This window comes from Chelonoidis abingdonii, chromosome 1 (genome assembly GCF_003597395.2).
Source record: "Chelonoidis abingdonii isolate Lonesome George chromosome 1, CheloAbing_2.0, whole genome shotgun sequence".
Lineage (NCBI taxonomy): Eukaryota > Metazoa > Chordata > Testudines > Testudinidae > Chelonoidis > Chelonoidis abingdonii.
Window position 1 is genome coordinate 148,638,624 of NC_133769.1, and position 15,290 is coordinate 148,653,913.

At 48.1% G+C, this 15,290-nt stretch overlaps 2 protein-coding genes across 2 annotated transcripts in view; one reads left to right on the plus strand and one right to left on the minus strand.

Annotated features, from left to right (window-relative positions):
• Positions 1-15,290, plus strand: part of LOC116833757 (uncharacterized) — a 660,803-nt gene that overhangs the window by 634,186 nt on the left and 11,327 nt on the right. The window contains exon 6 of the mRNA XM_075069363.1: positions 13,004-13,086. Coding sequence (XP_074925464.1) covers positions 13,004-13,086 — 83 coding nt within the window. The remainder of the gene's footprint in view (positions 1-13,003; positions 13,087-15,290) is intronic.
• LOC116820769 (uncharacterized) overlaps positions 1-15,290 on the minus strand; it is a 292,353-nt gene that overhangs the window by 209,888 nt on the left and 67,175 nt on the right.

The following is a 15,290-nucleotide window of genomic DNA, read 5'->3' on the forward strand; positions in this document are numbered from 1 at the left end:
TTAATACACCGCTCCGCCCCCCCATCCCAGCGGGGCCGAGGCGGCTCCGAGGCTTTTCCCAGGTCCCCGGGGTCGAGAGTCACTTTCCCGCCCGGCCCCAGCGCCCAGCGCCCCCCGCCCGGGGTCTCTCGCTCAGCGGGGGCTCCGGGCCGGGGCTGGGCGGGGCCCAGCTGGAGAAAGCCCCCGGCCGGGCACGGAGGGGTTAATGCCGGACCTCCCCGCACAGACCCGGGAGCAGCAGCTGCTCAATCCGGGCCCAGCTCACACGGACACGGTAACAGCAGCTTTGTTCTCCCGCCCCCAGCGGGGCTCGCATGGAGCATGCGCAGTTTCCCCTACTGAAACTCTCCCTTACCTGGGCTGGAGAGGGCGGAAGCGGCCCCGGGGCAGGCTGGGAGATGTAGTTCGCGTTGCGTTCTCCGGCTCTGGGCATGCGCAGAGCGGGGAGGGGCGGAGTGTGATCAGCTGCTGGGTGAGCGCCGCGCTGCTGCTGCCCAATTGTGACCTGGGAGCGCGGGCGGAGCCAGAGGCGGGGAGGCTTATTAACCTCCTGTCCCCAGCCCGGGTTCTGCTCCCAGTGGAGCCGCCCAGGGCTCTGCCGCCCTGCTGCGGAGCTGCAGCCTCCAGGTACCAGAGCGAGCCCGGGGGCGGGCGGTGACTCTGCCCTAGAGTCCGTGGGGGAGACCTGGCATCTCGCAGCGGCAGAATCTGCTCCTTGGGGGGCAGCGCCCGCGGGGGGCTCAGAGCTGCTGTCCCCGCGGGAGCCCAGCGCCCACTGGAGCCGGCCAGACTCTGTGCTGCGGCCCCATGGGGAGTTCCGGGGGAGGGGACCGGCCGCACTGGGGTCCCGGCATGGGGCTGGGGTGCGGGGTGGGTGGAAAGTGTCTGTGCAGCCCGGACACGGCCGGGGGAGGAGAAGAGCCGGTGACCGCCGAGGAGTGGGGAAAGAAAGGGGGCAGGGCTGAGAGCCACTGGGATTTACCGCTGCCCCTTCCCGTAGGGATCCCCCCCATCCTCTCCAGTCTTACCCCCTTTCTCTCTAGAGAGCAACGAGCAACATCCAGGGTGACCTCCCCCTCTCCTCAAATGCCTGAGAAGTTCCCTGTTCTCCTCCCCCGATTGTGCCCCATTTTCTCTCCACTTCGCCAATGGCCAGTTCAAATCTCAGGTTTGGGGTGTTTCCCCCATTTTTACCTCCAGTGATTTGTCCTTGTTTAGGTGGGAAATCGTTCCCCTGAGTGATTTCTGAACTGAGCAGAGGGTTGATGGGTAGAGGCTGGGGGATGCCTGAGACAGGGATACACCGGGGGCGGGGGGCACTCTCTTTTGGCAACAGGGCATGGAAAGGCCCAGGAAGGGAAGGGAGGAGCAAGTGTCCCCCAGGAGATGGCCCAGGCCCAGGTTTCCCTGTCCCAGCTACTTGCCCTTCTCCACCCTGACCAACCTAGTCACATTCTGCTAGTCACATTCTCAGATCTTACAGCCATCCCCTCCCCACAGCCAGTGACCTTCTGATTCCAGCCCCACTCCTTTCCCTTGTGAAAGCCACATCACCCAGAGCTCCCTGCCAATCGTGAATGTGAGGTAAGAAAAATCCGTCCCATTCTGACGTTGATTCAATATCACTGCATAAGCCCCTTAAATTTCTCCTCTTTTCTCTTGAGTGGTTGAATGGTGCCATAAAATCTCCCCACATGTTGATACTTATCCCTTATATTGGCAAATATTTAGTTTGTGCCCCATTTTCTCCTCAGTTCTGAAATACTGATATCAAATTCTCGAAAATCTTCCCGCTTTTCTCTCCAGGTGTCTGACTGAAATCAGGGCTCTTATGGTACTGAGCATGGCCCTGTTCTGCCAGGCACTGAAGAGACCCCAGGTGAGATCAGACCCCACTGTTGTGCCAGGTAAAACTGAGACCTGGACCGAGATCACAGCCACTCTTGTGCCAAGCAGCGCATGACTGCGACCCAAAATGCTGTATCCATTGTGCTGGGCCCTTCAGAGACCTCGACTGAGACCTGTGTCCCCATTGGGTCTGGCATTGCGATGACTCCGACCCAGATCACATTGCACCACTGTACTAGGCACTGCACAGACCCTAACAGAGAGCCTGCCTCCACATTTTGCCAGTTGCTGCAGGGGCCCTAAACAAAATCAGGGATCCTGTAATGCCGGGAATTGCAGAGACCTAACTGAGATCAGGCCCCCTGTTTTTTCAGGGCCCCCATTGTGACAGATGTTGAACAGACACCAGGGGTATCTCTACTCTGTCATTAAAACCTCCCAGCTGGCCCATGCCAACTGACTCAGGCTCACAGGGCTCAGGCAAAGGGGCTGTTTAATTGCAGTGTAGATGTCTGGGCTCAGGCTGGAGCCAGGCTGCAGGACTCTGTGAGGTGGGAGGGTGCCAGACCTTGGCTGCAGCCCCAGCTGGAACATCGACACCACAATTAAACAGCTCTGCAGCCTGAGCCATGTGAGCCCAAGTCAGCAGGCATAGGCCAGCCCCCAGAGTCTGACTGCAGTGTAGACATGCCCACAGGGACAGAGAGGCCTTGACACAAAAAACTCAAAGGCTAAATAGGCAAGTGGTGGGAGGCGACTCTCCATTTTACAGATGGGGAAACTGAAGCTCAGAGAGCTGAAGTAATTTGCTCAAGTTTGCATGGAGAATTTGGGGCAAAATTGGGAACTGAATCCAGATTGTTTGAATTCTTGCCTCTCCCCTTAATCACAAGCCCAGCGTGTGTGTGTACAGCATTGTTTTGGTTTGTGTTTGCCTTGCATTGGCTTCCAAGGGAGGCTGTGGAATTTCCTTCATTGGAGGTTTTTAAGACGAGGTTAGAGATACACCAGTCTGGGAATGTCTAGGGATACTTGGTTCTGTCTCAGCGCAGGAGGCTGGAGTAGACGATCTCTCACGATCCCTTCCAGGCCTACATTGAAATAATTCTCTTTTGTGCTGTGCTGTGTTGTGTTCTATGCTGAGCTGTTTTACGTGGTGCCATTTGGAACTCTGATGCACCGTTTTATGTTGCATTGTTTTGCTTCAGTGTATTTGGTACCTGTGTTGTGTTGGTTTGAATTGAGCTCTTTTTCATTGTGTAATTTTCATTGTGTTGTTTTATTTTCTTTTCCTTTGTATTGTCATTTTATGCTGTGGTTTTTGTTGTTGTTTTTTCTGAATTGCCTGACATTATGTTGTGGTGGGTTGTATTCTGTATGTTGTGTTTTATACATATATATTTCATAGCATCATAGAAATGTAGAGCTGGACAGGACCTCAAGATGTCATCCAGTCCAGCTCTCTCTGCCGAGGCAGGACCAAGTATAGATTGTAGATTATCTCCGACAGAGGTTTATGTTACCTGCTCTTAAAAACTTCCAGGGAAAGAGACTCTACAGCCCCCCTTGTAAGACTATTCCAGAGCTGAACTGCCTTAGCTCTGGTGACACCCACACAGATTTTAGTGGTGAGCAGCTCTGGAGAGAGAGGAGACCCCAGTGGTTGGCAGCTGGGTAAATAGACTAAAGTTGGGAGGAGAGACTTTGACAGGCTGTCCGTGACAGAGCTAGAAATAGATCCCAGTTCTAGTGCCACCGTACTGCGGTTTCGGGCACTGAAGGTTTCTGCCACACTGGTGTTTTTGGGCAGTGGTGCAAACCCTTAGTATAGACAGAATTTACACTAGTGCACTCTGATTGTCACTGGTGCACCATGTCCCTGTTTGAGGGCTTGCCGGGGGAAATAGGAGGGACGGGGCAGTGACCTCACAGAGACCTAGGTCTGGCTGACCAGTGCAGCTGGTAACTGAGGGGCAGCAGTGAGTGCTGGAGGTATGAGCCAGGAGCATAGCCCCACAGGGCTGGACACTGACTTTTCCTGACCAGGACACACACCCTAGCTGTGTGCTGGGACTGCAGCTGAGCTGCCCTGCCAAGACAGCCTGTGCATTCATGGACAAACCACCTCTTCCTGCAGCCTAATACAATAGGGTCTGGGGACCTTTCCAAGCTGCCCGTGACGGGGCTCTGGCATTACTGGGGTCTGCTCCTGGCTCTGTAATTGACCTGCTTGGTGGCCTCGGGGCAGTCACAGCCCCGCTCTGTTTTCTTCCTACCTATTGTCTACTTGGATTGTGATCTCTTTGGGGAAAGGACTGTCCCTCTCTGTCCGTGCAGTGCCCATCACAATGGGGGTGCTGATCTCAGTCAGGTTCTCTGCCGTGTGCTGCATGATGGGGCCCTGATCTCCATCAGTGTCTGTGCAGCACAAGGCACAGTTTATAGACTCACAGACCTTAAGGCCAGTCAATAGAGTTGTATTTCAGATGAGGTCTCATCAGTGCCTTGTATAACAGTACTAACCCTTTCATGGGTCTGCTGGAAATAGCTCGCCTGATGTATCCTAGGACTGCATTAACCTATTTCACGGTTGCATCACATTGGCAGCTCATAATTATCTTGTGATCTCCTCCTTGTCACTTCCAATTGATAAATCCCCAGCTTATTGCAAAATTATGCACTTGAGAACTAACAACTAGAATTTGTGCACTATTAATTTTCATCCCATTTCTATTACTCCAGCTTTCAAGGACGTGCAGTTTTCTTGTATGATTTTCCTGTTGTCCTTCATATTGGCAATCCCTCCCAGCTTTGTGTCACACTCCCACTTCTTGTGCCAAGATCACTAATGAAGGTGTTGAGTAAGATTGGTCTCAAGACTGATCTGAGGAACTCCACTAGTAACCTCCCTCCAGCTTGGCAACTCACCATTCAATATGACTCCCTTGTAGACTGCCCTTTAACCAATTCTTTATTGACCTTTCGGTTCTCATATTAATCCCCATCTTCTCCAATTTAACGAATAGTTTCCCATGTGGAACTGTATCAAAAACCTTACTGACATCCAGATCAGGTTTCTCTGGTACAAGCTACCTTTTATAACACCATGTTCTATTTATTTATAGTGCTGAAGCCTGGGAGGAACTGTTAGCAATGGGCTGAGAATGGCCATGTGGAGGTGGGGGAGGGGATGGCAGACAGTGGGGAGGAAGGAGGATGCTGTTACAGCTTTTCTACTCAGATTTGAGCCTTAGCGTTCATAAACTGAGAAGCTAGCATGAACCCTCTAAGCTTAATTACCAGCTTAGATCTGATATCTCTGCCACCAGCCAAAAATTCCAGGGTTTTGGCTCCCTCTGGTCTCCCCAAAACCTTCCCTGGGGGACCCCAAGACTCAGAGGCCCTAGATCTAAAACAAAGGGAAATAACCCACTTCCCTCCTGCTTTTACTTCCTCCCAGATTTTCCCCCCCTGGGTATACTAGGAAGATTTCCCTGCTTCATATCCTTGAAACACAAAACCGAAGGACATTTACCTTCGCCCTCCTTCGTCCATATCCTGCCCCCTCCCAGTTTTCCCGAAGAGAGACAGTAATCCTGGCACAGAGATTCCTACCCCCTGCCATAAAAAGATCCCTCAACAAGTTTTAAAATAAGAAAGCTTTCTATAAAAAAGAAAAAGGAAGACAAAACAAAAAAAAATAATTCTCTGTATCAATGACAATCAGGGCTATTGCTTAAAAGAAAAATGAATAAACAGCCTTATTCAAAAGGATATCCAATTTAAAACATTCCAGCAAACTACACACATGTAAATACAAAAAAAAAAACAATAACAGCCTATTGTTTTTTCTACCTTTGTACTCACAACTTTGAAACTGAAGATTAGAAGCTTGAAGATAGAAAGACCCCCTCATAGCTGAGAGCCAGACAAAAGACACAGACCCAAACATTCCGTCCCTGAGCTTTTAAAAATCTGGTTTCCTGATTGGTCCTCTGGTCAGGTGTTTGGTTCTCTTTGTTAACACTTTACAGGTAAAAGAAACATTAACCCTTAGCTATCTATTTATGACAGATGCGGCATTGGAGGTGTATCTGGGATTGTGTTTCATAGGAGTCCATGTCTCTGCTCCCTGTGGCCGTGGTGCCTTCCGTACCAAAGCAGCACGTCAGCAGAGCAGACGCACACACCATAGTTCCATCTGGAACACGCAGCATTCGCCGCCAGACGGGCTGGGTGATTTTTCAGGGGCCCAGCTTGATATGCCTGGCTGGGGTGGATTCACTTGGACGGGGGTCGGGGCTCTGATAGTTTGCAATGTTCATTTTTGCATAGTCAGTTCTTTCCATTTATTGTTTTACCCCCGCCTATGCCCGATGTCAGTCTCGTCTTAACTTGCTTTGGTTATTTCACTTCCAGCTTTTAAATGGGATCTAAGAATTGCAAAGCTGAATGAAAGATAAACAAACAGAACCATTTGAATGTTGGCCCATAGCTGGTAGAACGATACCTAGTGAAGGTCTCCTGTAATTCCCTGGTTCCCTATAGCATTTTCTGGTGGAGCAGATAAAGCAATGTCAAAGAGCCAGGGCGAAAGGGCTCCTCGGGTGTTTGCTCTCTAAGGAGCATGTCACCTTCCAGAGCTTGCAGTCTTTCAGGAGTGGTGCGCTGGGTTGTATTTAGGAATCTTAAAATAAAAGTTTAAAACGGCTGATTCACAATATCCAGTGAAATCTTGCAAACAATTATACAAATGGACCCTACTACTATTAAAACAACATGGTATTAATACTGATTCAAAACTGAAATTAAAATTAGGAGATAAACGCATGAGAAATGAACTGATGCCTAATTACCATTTCTTAATGCCTAAAATTTTGACACGCCCTCACACTATCTTTTTTTAAAATCGATGCACAGCACTCAGTCAAGTTAATGAATGAAAGCACGCTCATTATTGACTGCTTCGTGTTGCGTGAGCATCTGATTAAGCACCCATTTAAAACTGTACCACTGTAAGTGAAAATGCATCAACCCAGCTTAGCTCTAATGTGTTTAAATGTGAATGAAAAGTTTCTAAATTAAATACATGGCAAGATAATCAATGGGAAAATACCCAGGAGTGCCTCTACCCAGTCCTGTTGACTTCTTCTCCCAACCCCTCCATGAGTTCTGGCCAGTTGGTCAACTCCGCTCCCAATCCCACATCAGCTGTGCCCTCTCCCAGCCTAACCCGTTTCTACTGCAGTTCTCCATCCCCCTCATCCAGGCAGGGGGTTGGTGCTGCAGCACTCAAGGCACCCGTGTTAATCACTGTCTCACATATTGGGGCTATTTAGATTTCAGGGAAGGATGATCAGAGTTACTGACTCTGGGAGGTGGGATAGAGGAGAGGCTGAGAGAGGGTTTGCTTTGCACTCTCATGTTCAACCCTGGTAGCCTCCATGTTACCTCATCCTGCACTGTCCCCCATGTGTCTCTGCTCATGTGTCAGTGTGTCACCTTCTGATCATATGCCACTGGCCTCAGCAGAGCTCCTGGACAGGAGCTACATCACGATGGGGTTATGATACTGAGAGTAAAATACATCACAGGGAGGGTGTAATTATCCTCAGCAAGCATTACAGTCTAGAATGTGAAAGAATTAAAGTACTTCATTACTTAAAAGTACGCTTGAAAGGACTGGATTTTTATTAATAAATTGCTGTAATTATCCTCACAGCTCTTGTCAGTTGTCTGAAATGGGCCATCTTGATTATCACTACAAAAGTTTTTTTTCTCTGCTGATAATAACTCATCTTAATTAATTAGCCTCTTAGAGTTGGTATGACAACTTCCACCTTTTCTTCTTCTGTATGTGTATATATCTTCTTACTATATGTTCCATTCTATGCATCTGATGAAGTGGGCTGTAGCCCACAAAAGCTTATACTCAGATAAATTTGTTAGTCTCTGAGATGCCGCAAGTACTCACTTGTACACACACAGATGAAAAAATATTTATATAGGTATAATACAGAAATGCTTCTGGAGAAAGTCAAGTTTGATTTAAGGATATTTACACTGTATAGTTTGCGTGTGACATTGACAATTGTGTTTGAACAGTTATAAAGATTTGGCTTTTCAAATCTCAATATTGGCTGTAATTAAATAATTGTTGTCTGACGATCCCCATAACTTCCCACAGCTCTGAACATTGAAATTCTAAACATTAAAAAAGGGCTTTAAAATAACTATTGATATCATCAATGGAAATTAAAAAGAAGAAATAGACAAAATTATTTTTTCCAAACAGCAATCACAATACACTAGGGGATGGAAATTCACAGCTAAAGCACCCAACCTTAATTCTTCCATTTAGGTCCCATGGCAGATGGCTCTGGCGGCATCAAGTGGGTCCATTACTGCAGGGGAAGGTTGGGGTTGTGTTTGAGATCAGGGTGAGGATGGGGAGTGGCTCCATGTCCACAAATGGAATTCATCTCTCCACCCCTCTGCAGAGCCCAGAAACTAGGGATTTATCCAGTGAAGTGAATTTCACTCTGGGTGACTTTGAGCCAGCCACTGAAAGATCCTTGTGCCTTCGGTTCTACACTGGCCACAGGAGTTTACTAGTACTCTCTCCCCAGACTGCCGGGGGCAGCCAGGGATAATTAGTGGGTTATGGGAATTAGAAGATGAAAATACATTAAGAATGATATGTGTGTTTATTAGTTATTCTTGTCCAAAATTTCCACCCTTCTCTTAGCTCATTAATCTCTCAGTCATTATGAGTCTTGACCAGTTATGAGCTTTCTGTAGACACCTCTCAGGATCATCCTCCAAGAGATGTTTGGTGTGGTGGGTTTGTCAGGTCTCAAGTGAGAACTGCTGGCAAAAACCAAGTGACCCTTTGCCAAGGGATCTCTCTGTCACTGTCTGACACCTGTAGGCCAGGGGGAGGACAAGTTTCTGCCAATGGCCTTCAGGATGGGTGCTGAGTTCACTGCAGTGCCCCATACCCCTCTCCATGTCCCTTCTTGGTGTGCTGTCTGGGATGCTGCCCTGTTTCCTGCTCCCCAGGCCACCCCATATCTACTTCATTTGCCAGGCTGCTGGCAGCCCCCAGGGAGAGGCCATCCAGCCCGTCAAACTGAGGCCCAACGGTTTGGCACCAGGCCTTCTGGGGTGCAGCTCTGTGAGTCCCATTGCCCTCTGCCCCGGGGGTGCTATGGGGCACGTCCTTCTAGTGTGTCAGGGCCTCTGCCTGAGGCCTTGGGGCACTTTCTGTCTCTCGGGGCATCAGGCGAAACAGCAAAAGAGCTGACTCTGCAAACAAGGGTAAATAAAGGAATGAAAAAAAAGAAACTGTGAGGGGAAGGGGAGGGAAATGTGGACAGGTCCCTTCAGGATATGGGTCTCTCTTACTTCTGGGGGCCCTGGGAGTGTCTCAGTCCCCTTCAGAGTTTACTGGGTCTCCAGCGCAAGTTTCAGCCTGTTCCCTCTTTGAGCTCTGGGGATCCCCACCCTCTGTCAGTGAAGGCCAGAGCCCCGAATGCTGCCAGCCCTTGTGTTGGGGCTGGAGATGCTCCACAGACTGTTCCCTTCCCGTGTTGGCCCCCCTCTGAGTAGAGTAGGCCTCTCCTGTTAACTCCTGCTCCAGTCCTGGCATGGTTTGCAAGTGTGGAGGGGCTGAGCCAGTCCAGACTAAAGCAGCAGTTTAACTCCTTCTGTGCCAGTGTGGGGTTTATATAGCCCTTCACAGGCTCCCAGACCCAGGGAATGGCCCCCTATCAACCCTATGCCTGATGTGATGGAGCGACCCACTGGCAGCATTGACCTTGAGGGTGCTGTTCCCACTCCCTCCCCTCCCCCTTTACTGCCACCACAATGCTTGTCACCTTCACTTCCCGAGGGGTGACACCAGAAGGTGAGTTTTGTTATCCCTCTCCCTACCCACCTAGGAGCCATTGTGCACCCCCTATCACTCACCTCCATGCGGAGACAAGATAGGTCATGGGACGCGGGTGATGCTTTGCTGGAGATCCATCATCACTGAAGGGGCAGCAGCCTTGACCCTCCTTGAAGGTTGCCAGGATGCTGATGTGCATTGGAGGAGAACTGGGGCTTGACTGAGTCCACAGACCATTTGGCCCACACTGTGTTACTGTAAAGCCTGCTCTGCATTGCTGCAAATTGCTGCTGGTGGCCTTGTGCCCGTAAGTCTCTGTAACGCTGTCCCCAGTGACTCGAGAGCATGAGCACCAGCCTCAGGCAGACTGGTGAGAAGCAGGGAACAAACCCCAGATTGGTTATGAGGTCTGTATGGAGATTTCACCAACCAAGTATCCAGTGTAAACGCTTCAGGCTCTGTAACAGCATTAACGTGGAATCACAGACAGTCCCTTTGGGTGATCCCATATATCTCACCAGGCAGGTGAGCTCACCTTTGTGACAAATGGTCCCTTACATCCCCAACATGCTATAAAAACTCCACTGCCCATGTGGGCCACAGTAACTGGTTTTCTGCATATAAAAGCCAGGGCTGGCGTTAGGGGGCAGCAAGCAGGGCAACTGGCTGTGGCCCCTACAAAGCTACATTGCTCAGTCTTTGGCTTTAGCCCCGGGTGATGGGGCTCTGGGCCCTGGACTTCAGCCCCATGTGCTGGGACTTCAGCTTTCTGCCCTGGGCCTTGGCGCATCTAATGCCGGCCTTGCTTGGCAGCCCCCCTGAAACCTGCTCATGGCCCCCAGAGGGCCCCAGACCCCTGGTTGAGAACCACTGCCTTACCCCGTGAATCACAGCAATGTTCAGGTTACTGCCAGTCCGAAAGGACCAGTCACTTCCTTAGGTCAATTGAATCTTAGATCTTCCAGCAAAGACAACACTTGTAGCCAGTCCTGTAATAACCTGTATTAAGATTTATTTAAAAGGAAACAAAAGTTATTTACAAAGTTAAAGCAGGTAATCCTATAAATGCAGATGAGTTGCAGTCTTAAATTTCAAAGGTAATAGAAGCTTCTATAATAAGCAAGCTCTACATAGTCTTTAGGATTAACCCTGGCTAAGCAGCTGGGGATCTCTTGCTTATGCCTAGAAACTTTGCCCCTCAGAGTCCAAGCAGCATACAGATAATCAGTTCCTTCTGTATGGTGTCTTTCATCCCCTTCCTGCCATGTGCTCTGAGCTCGAAACTCAGATAATGGGAGGTCAAGAGCACAACAGTCTTGTGTCTTCTTTAACGTCCCATAATAGTCTGTCTGGTGTTGATGGACCTTTCTTGCCAGGCAGGGTGTAATGCATTCTGTTGCCAATCAGCCCTTCGCATAGGTAAAGTCTCTCTCCTGTCTGGTGATTTACAGAGCCACAGAGGCTCACAATGCAGTTAGTCAGATGTTAACCCAGGCAGCAACTCACAAGCATTCAATGAAGTCTAAACACTAAACACATTCTTTTGTTCACAGAGTCTGTGTGGAGTATCTACTCATTTGGACTCACTGGGGAGCCACAGAAAGAAACAAGATGTGCTGAGGCAAGAAGGCCCAGTCTCAGAGCCCCCAGGGTCACGCTTCCCAAAAAGCTAAAACTAGGCCCAGCCGATGAAAGGGGCGCTCCCAGGAGAGACTGTATAAAGGCTGGAGCATCAAATAACTTAGTTAACCTGAGACAGCTGCCTTGGGGACAATGACAGGGAGAATCCCCAGAGTGACTCCTTTGGTTCTGCTCGTCTCTGGCCTTTGGTTCATAGAATCACAGAACTAGAAGGGACCTCAAGAGGTAGCTAGTCCAGTCCCTTGTACTCAAGGCAGGACGAAGTATTATCTAGACCGGGAGTGGCCAAACTGAGCCTGAGAAGGAGCTAGAATTTACCAAAGTACATTGCCAAAGAATCACAGTAATGTCAGTAGCCCTCCATCAGCTCCCACCCATGGGAAGCCAGGTAATCAGCACCTCTCCCTCCCTCCTCGCACCTCCTGATCAGCTGTTCACACTATGCAAGACACGGGGGCAGGGGTGGGAATGGAAGGAGGGAACTGCAGGCTCAGGAAAGGGGGTGGGAAGTGGTGGAGTGGGGGCAGGGCCTGTAGCTGAGTAGTGAACACATCCAGCACATTGGAAAGTTGGTGCCTGTAGCTCCAACTCCGGAGTTGGTACCTATACAAGGAACCACATATTCAATTCTAAAGTGCCACATGTTGGCCACTCCGATCTAGACCATGCCTGAGAAGTGTTTGTCCAGCCTGCTCTTAAATATCCCCAGTGATGGAGATTCCACACCCTCCCTAGACAATTTATTCCAGTGCTTAACCACTCTGATAGTTAGGGAGTTTTTCCTAATGTCCAACCTAAACCTTCCTTGCTGCAATTTAAGCCCATTGCTTTTTGTCCTGTCCGCAGAGGTTAAGAAGAACGATGTTTGTCCCTCCTCCTTGAAACAAACTTTTATGTACTTGAAAGCTGATCATATCTTCTCCAGACTAAACAAACACAATGTTTTCAATCTTCCCTCATAGGTCATGTTTTCTAGACCTTTAATCATTTATGTTGCTCTTCTCTGGACTTTCTCCAATTTTTCCACATCAGTGCGGAGTAGAGCGGAAGAATTACTTCTCGTGTCTTGCTTATCATACTGCTGCTAATATATCTCAGAATTATACTTGCTTTTTTTGCAATAGTGTAACACTCCTGACTCATATTTAGCTTGTGATCTGCTGTGACTCTTAGATCTGTTTCTGCAGTACTGCTTCCTAGGCCGTCATTTCCTGTCTTGTATGTGTGCAGCTGATTGTTCCTTCCAAAGCGGTGTACTTTGGATTCGTGCTTATTGAATTTCTTCCTATTTACTTCAGACCATTTCTCCAGTTTGTCCAGATCATTTTGAATTTTAATTCTATCCTCCAGAGCACGTGCAACCCATACCAGCTTGGTATCGTCCACAAACTTGATAAGTGTAAGAGAGAGACTCTGCTACTGGGAGGGTTTCACCATGTCTCAGAGGGTTACACCTTGGTGGGAGGGGGCTAGGCCTGTACTGGAATAAGGTCACTCTGTTCTTCACTGTGTGGCAGAACCTAGAATGTCCATTACCAGGGAAAAATGCTGGGGGCAATCGACATGTGGAAAGGACAGAAACCCTGTCTGAATTCTCTGACATTGCCCTTCTCGCCCTGGCAGGCTACAGAATGACGTCCACGTTTCGCTCCAGATCATCCCCTCCTCCCAGGGGGAAGGAAATGGCTGCAATGGAGCTGGCTCAGGTAAGGGATTCTCAGGGAGCTGGTGGTAGGTTCTGATTGGAGGGAGAGAAGCAGTAAATGCATAGGAGGGTGGGAGCTGCTAGAGGTGGTGGGAGGCAGGAACTATCTAGGGTGCGAAATGGGGGGGAAAGGATGTGACAAACCTGCTGAGACTTGTGTACTCTAGGGTGTGATGGGTTGTCACCCCAGGGTGCAGTCTGGGGGCCTTCTGGGGACTGCTGTGCCCTCTAACCCTCAAGCTGGGCTGGCCCTTCTCTCACTGCTGGAGATTCAGCCAGCCTCTCCAGGCCTTGTTATCACCCAACACGACAGCAGGTGGCGCCATGCATCCAACTAAGCTACCTGATGGCTTTACCTAAGCCACTCAAGGACAGATAGAAGAGAAAAGCCAATTTCCCAGCGATAAGTGGTAGCAAATAGATCAAAGCAGATTACTTAACAAATAACTGAAACCTCAAACTAAGCCTAATATACTATCTGGATAGAATTTTAATTAGCAATTTCTCACTCTGACTGATGATACAAGCAGTCCACCAAGTTTCCATACACAAGCTAGAAATCCCTTTACCCTGGGGCCAGCACTTTCCCTAGTTCAGTCTTTGTTCCTGAGGTGTTTCCATGAGTTTTCTTGTGTGTGAAATGAGGGCAAGAGATGGTCACACACACCCCTAATGTAGCTTTTCCATATGGCAGGAACCCTTTGTTCCAAACTCAGTTCCCAGTCTAATTTGTTGAAAAATACAGGTACCAAAATGGAGTTTAGTGTCATGTGGTCTAGTCACATGCCCTAGCATGGCCTGCTGTGTCATAGTATCCATGACTGATAGGCTGGCTGAAACATTCAGGGAAAGGCTAAGCTCTTCCATTGTCTTTGTTGATGAGCCATCAACACTGTCTGGCTTCTTTTTTGTACCAGAAAGGCTTGTTGTGGATGTTACTCAGAGTAAGCACTTTTGAAAGACAGATGCATAGTCAATATCCATAACTTCAGATACAAACATGATACATGCACACAAATAGGACAGTCATATTTGGCCAATCATAACTTTTCCAGTGACACTGAACATGACTCGTCTTGCACAAAATGCATCTTAATTGTGTCCTAATCATTTTATAATCATACCACTATGCTGAATGTGGGGTGTAGTGTCACGGCCTAATTTCAAGGCACAGGAGTTGGGAATGGAACTTCCCCTCTTTGTGGAACAGGAAATAACCCTCCAGCCAGAGCTGGGAAAACTTCCCAGACATCCGGTGCTGGAACCTGAACCTACTGACACTTCATTAGTTACCACCACCCCCGATCTTTGTGGCAACTGCAAACTTTATCAGTGATGATTTTATATTCTCTTCCAGGTCTCTGATTAGAATGTTAAATAGCACAGGGCCAAGAACCAGTCCTTGTGGGAACCCCCTAGAAAGAAATCTACTCAAGCATTGTTTTTAATCTGTTTAATGTACGCTGTGTTTATTTTGTATCTTTCTAGTTTTCTAGTCAAAATGTTGTGCTGAACCAAGTTATATGCCTTACAGAATTCTTGGTATATGACATCAATACTGTTAGTTGCACCAAACTTTTGATCTCATCCAATAAGGATATCCAGTTAGTTTGATTGGAGCTGTTGTCTCTGAACCTTTGTTAATTGGTACTAATAATATTACCCTTCTTTAATTCTTTATTAATTAAATCCATATTCACTGCCCTAATATCTTGCCCAGTATCAATGTCAGACTAACGCTCTTGTAATTAGCTGGATTATCTCTTTTACACGTTTTAAATATTGGCACAGCATTAGCTTTATTCCAGTCTTCTGGAATTTCCCCAGTGTTCTAAGTCCTAATTAAAATCAACATTAACAGTCCTCCACACTCCTCCACCAGATCTTTCAAAACTCTTGGATACAAGTTATCTGGACCTGCTTATTTAAACATGTCTAACTGTAATAGCTGCTGTTTAACATCCTCCTGAGTTATCGTTGGGATGGAAAGACTGTCGTCATCAACATCTTATGATATGAGTTACATCATCTGTTTTTCTCCAAATCCAGGAGAGAAATATTTATTGAACACATTTACCTCTTTTGCATTATTTTGATAATTCTGCCATTTCCATCTAGTAATTTACCACTACCGTTGTTAGGGATTAATTTTGTATTTAATATACTTTTTTAAAACTTCCTTCTTATTTTCATTGGTTGATCATT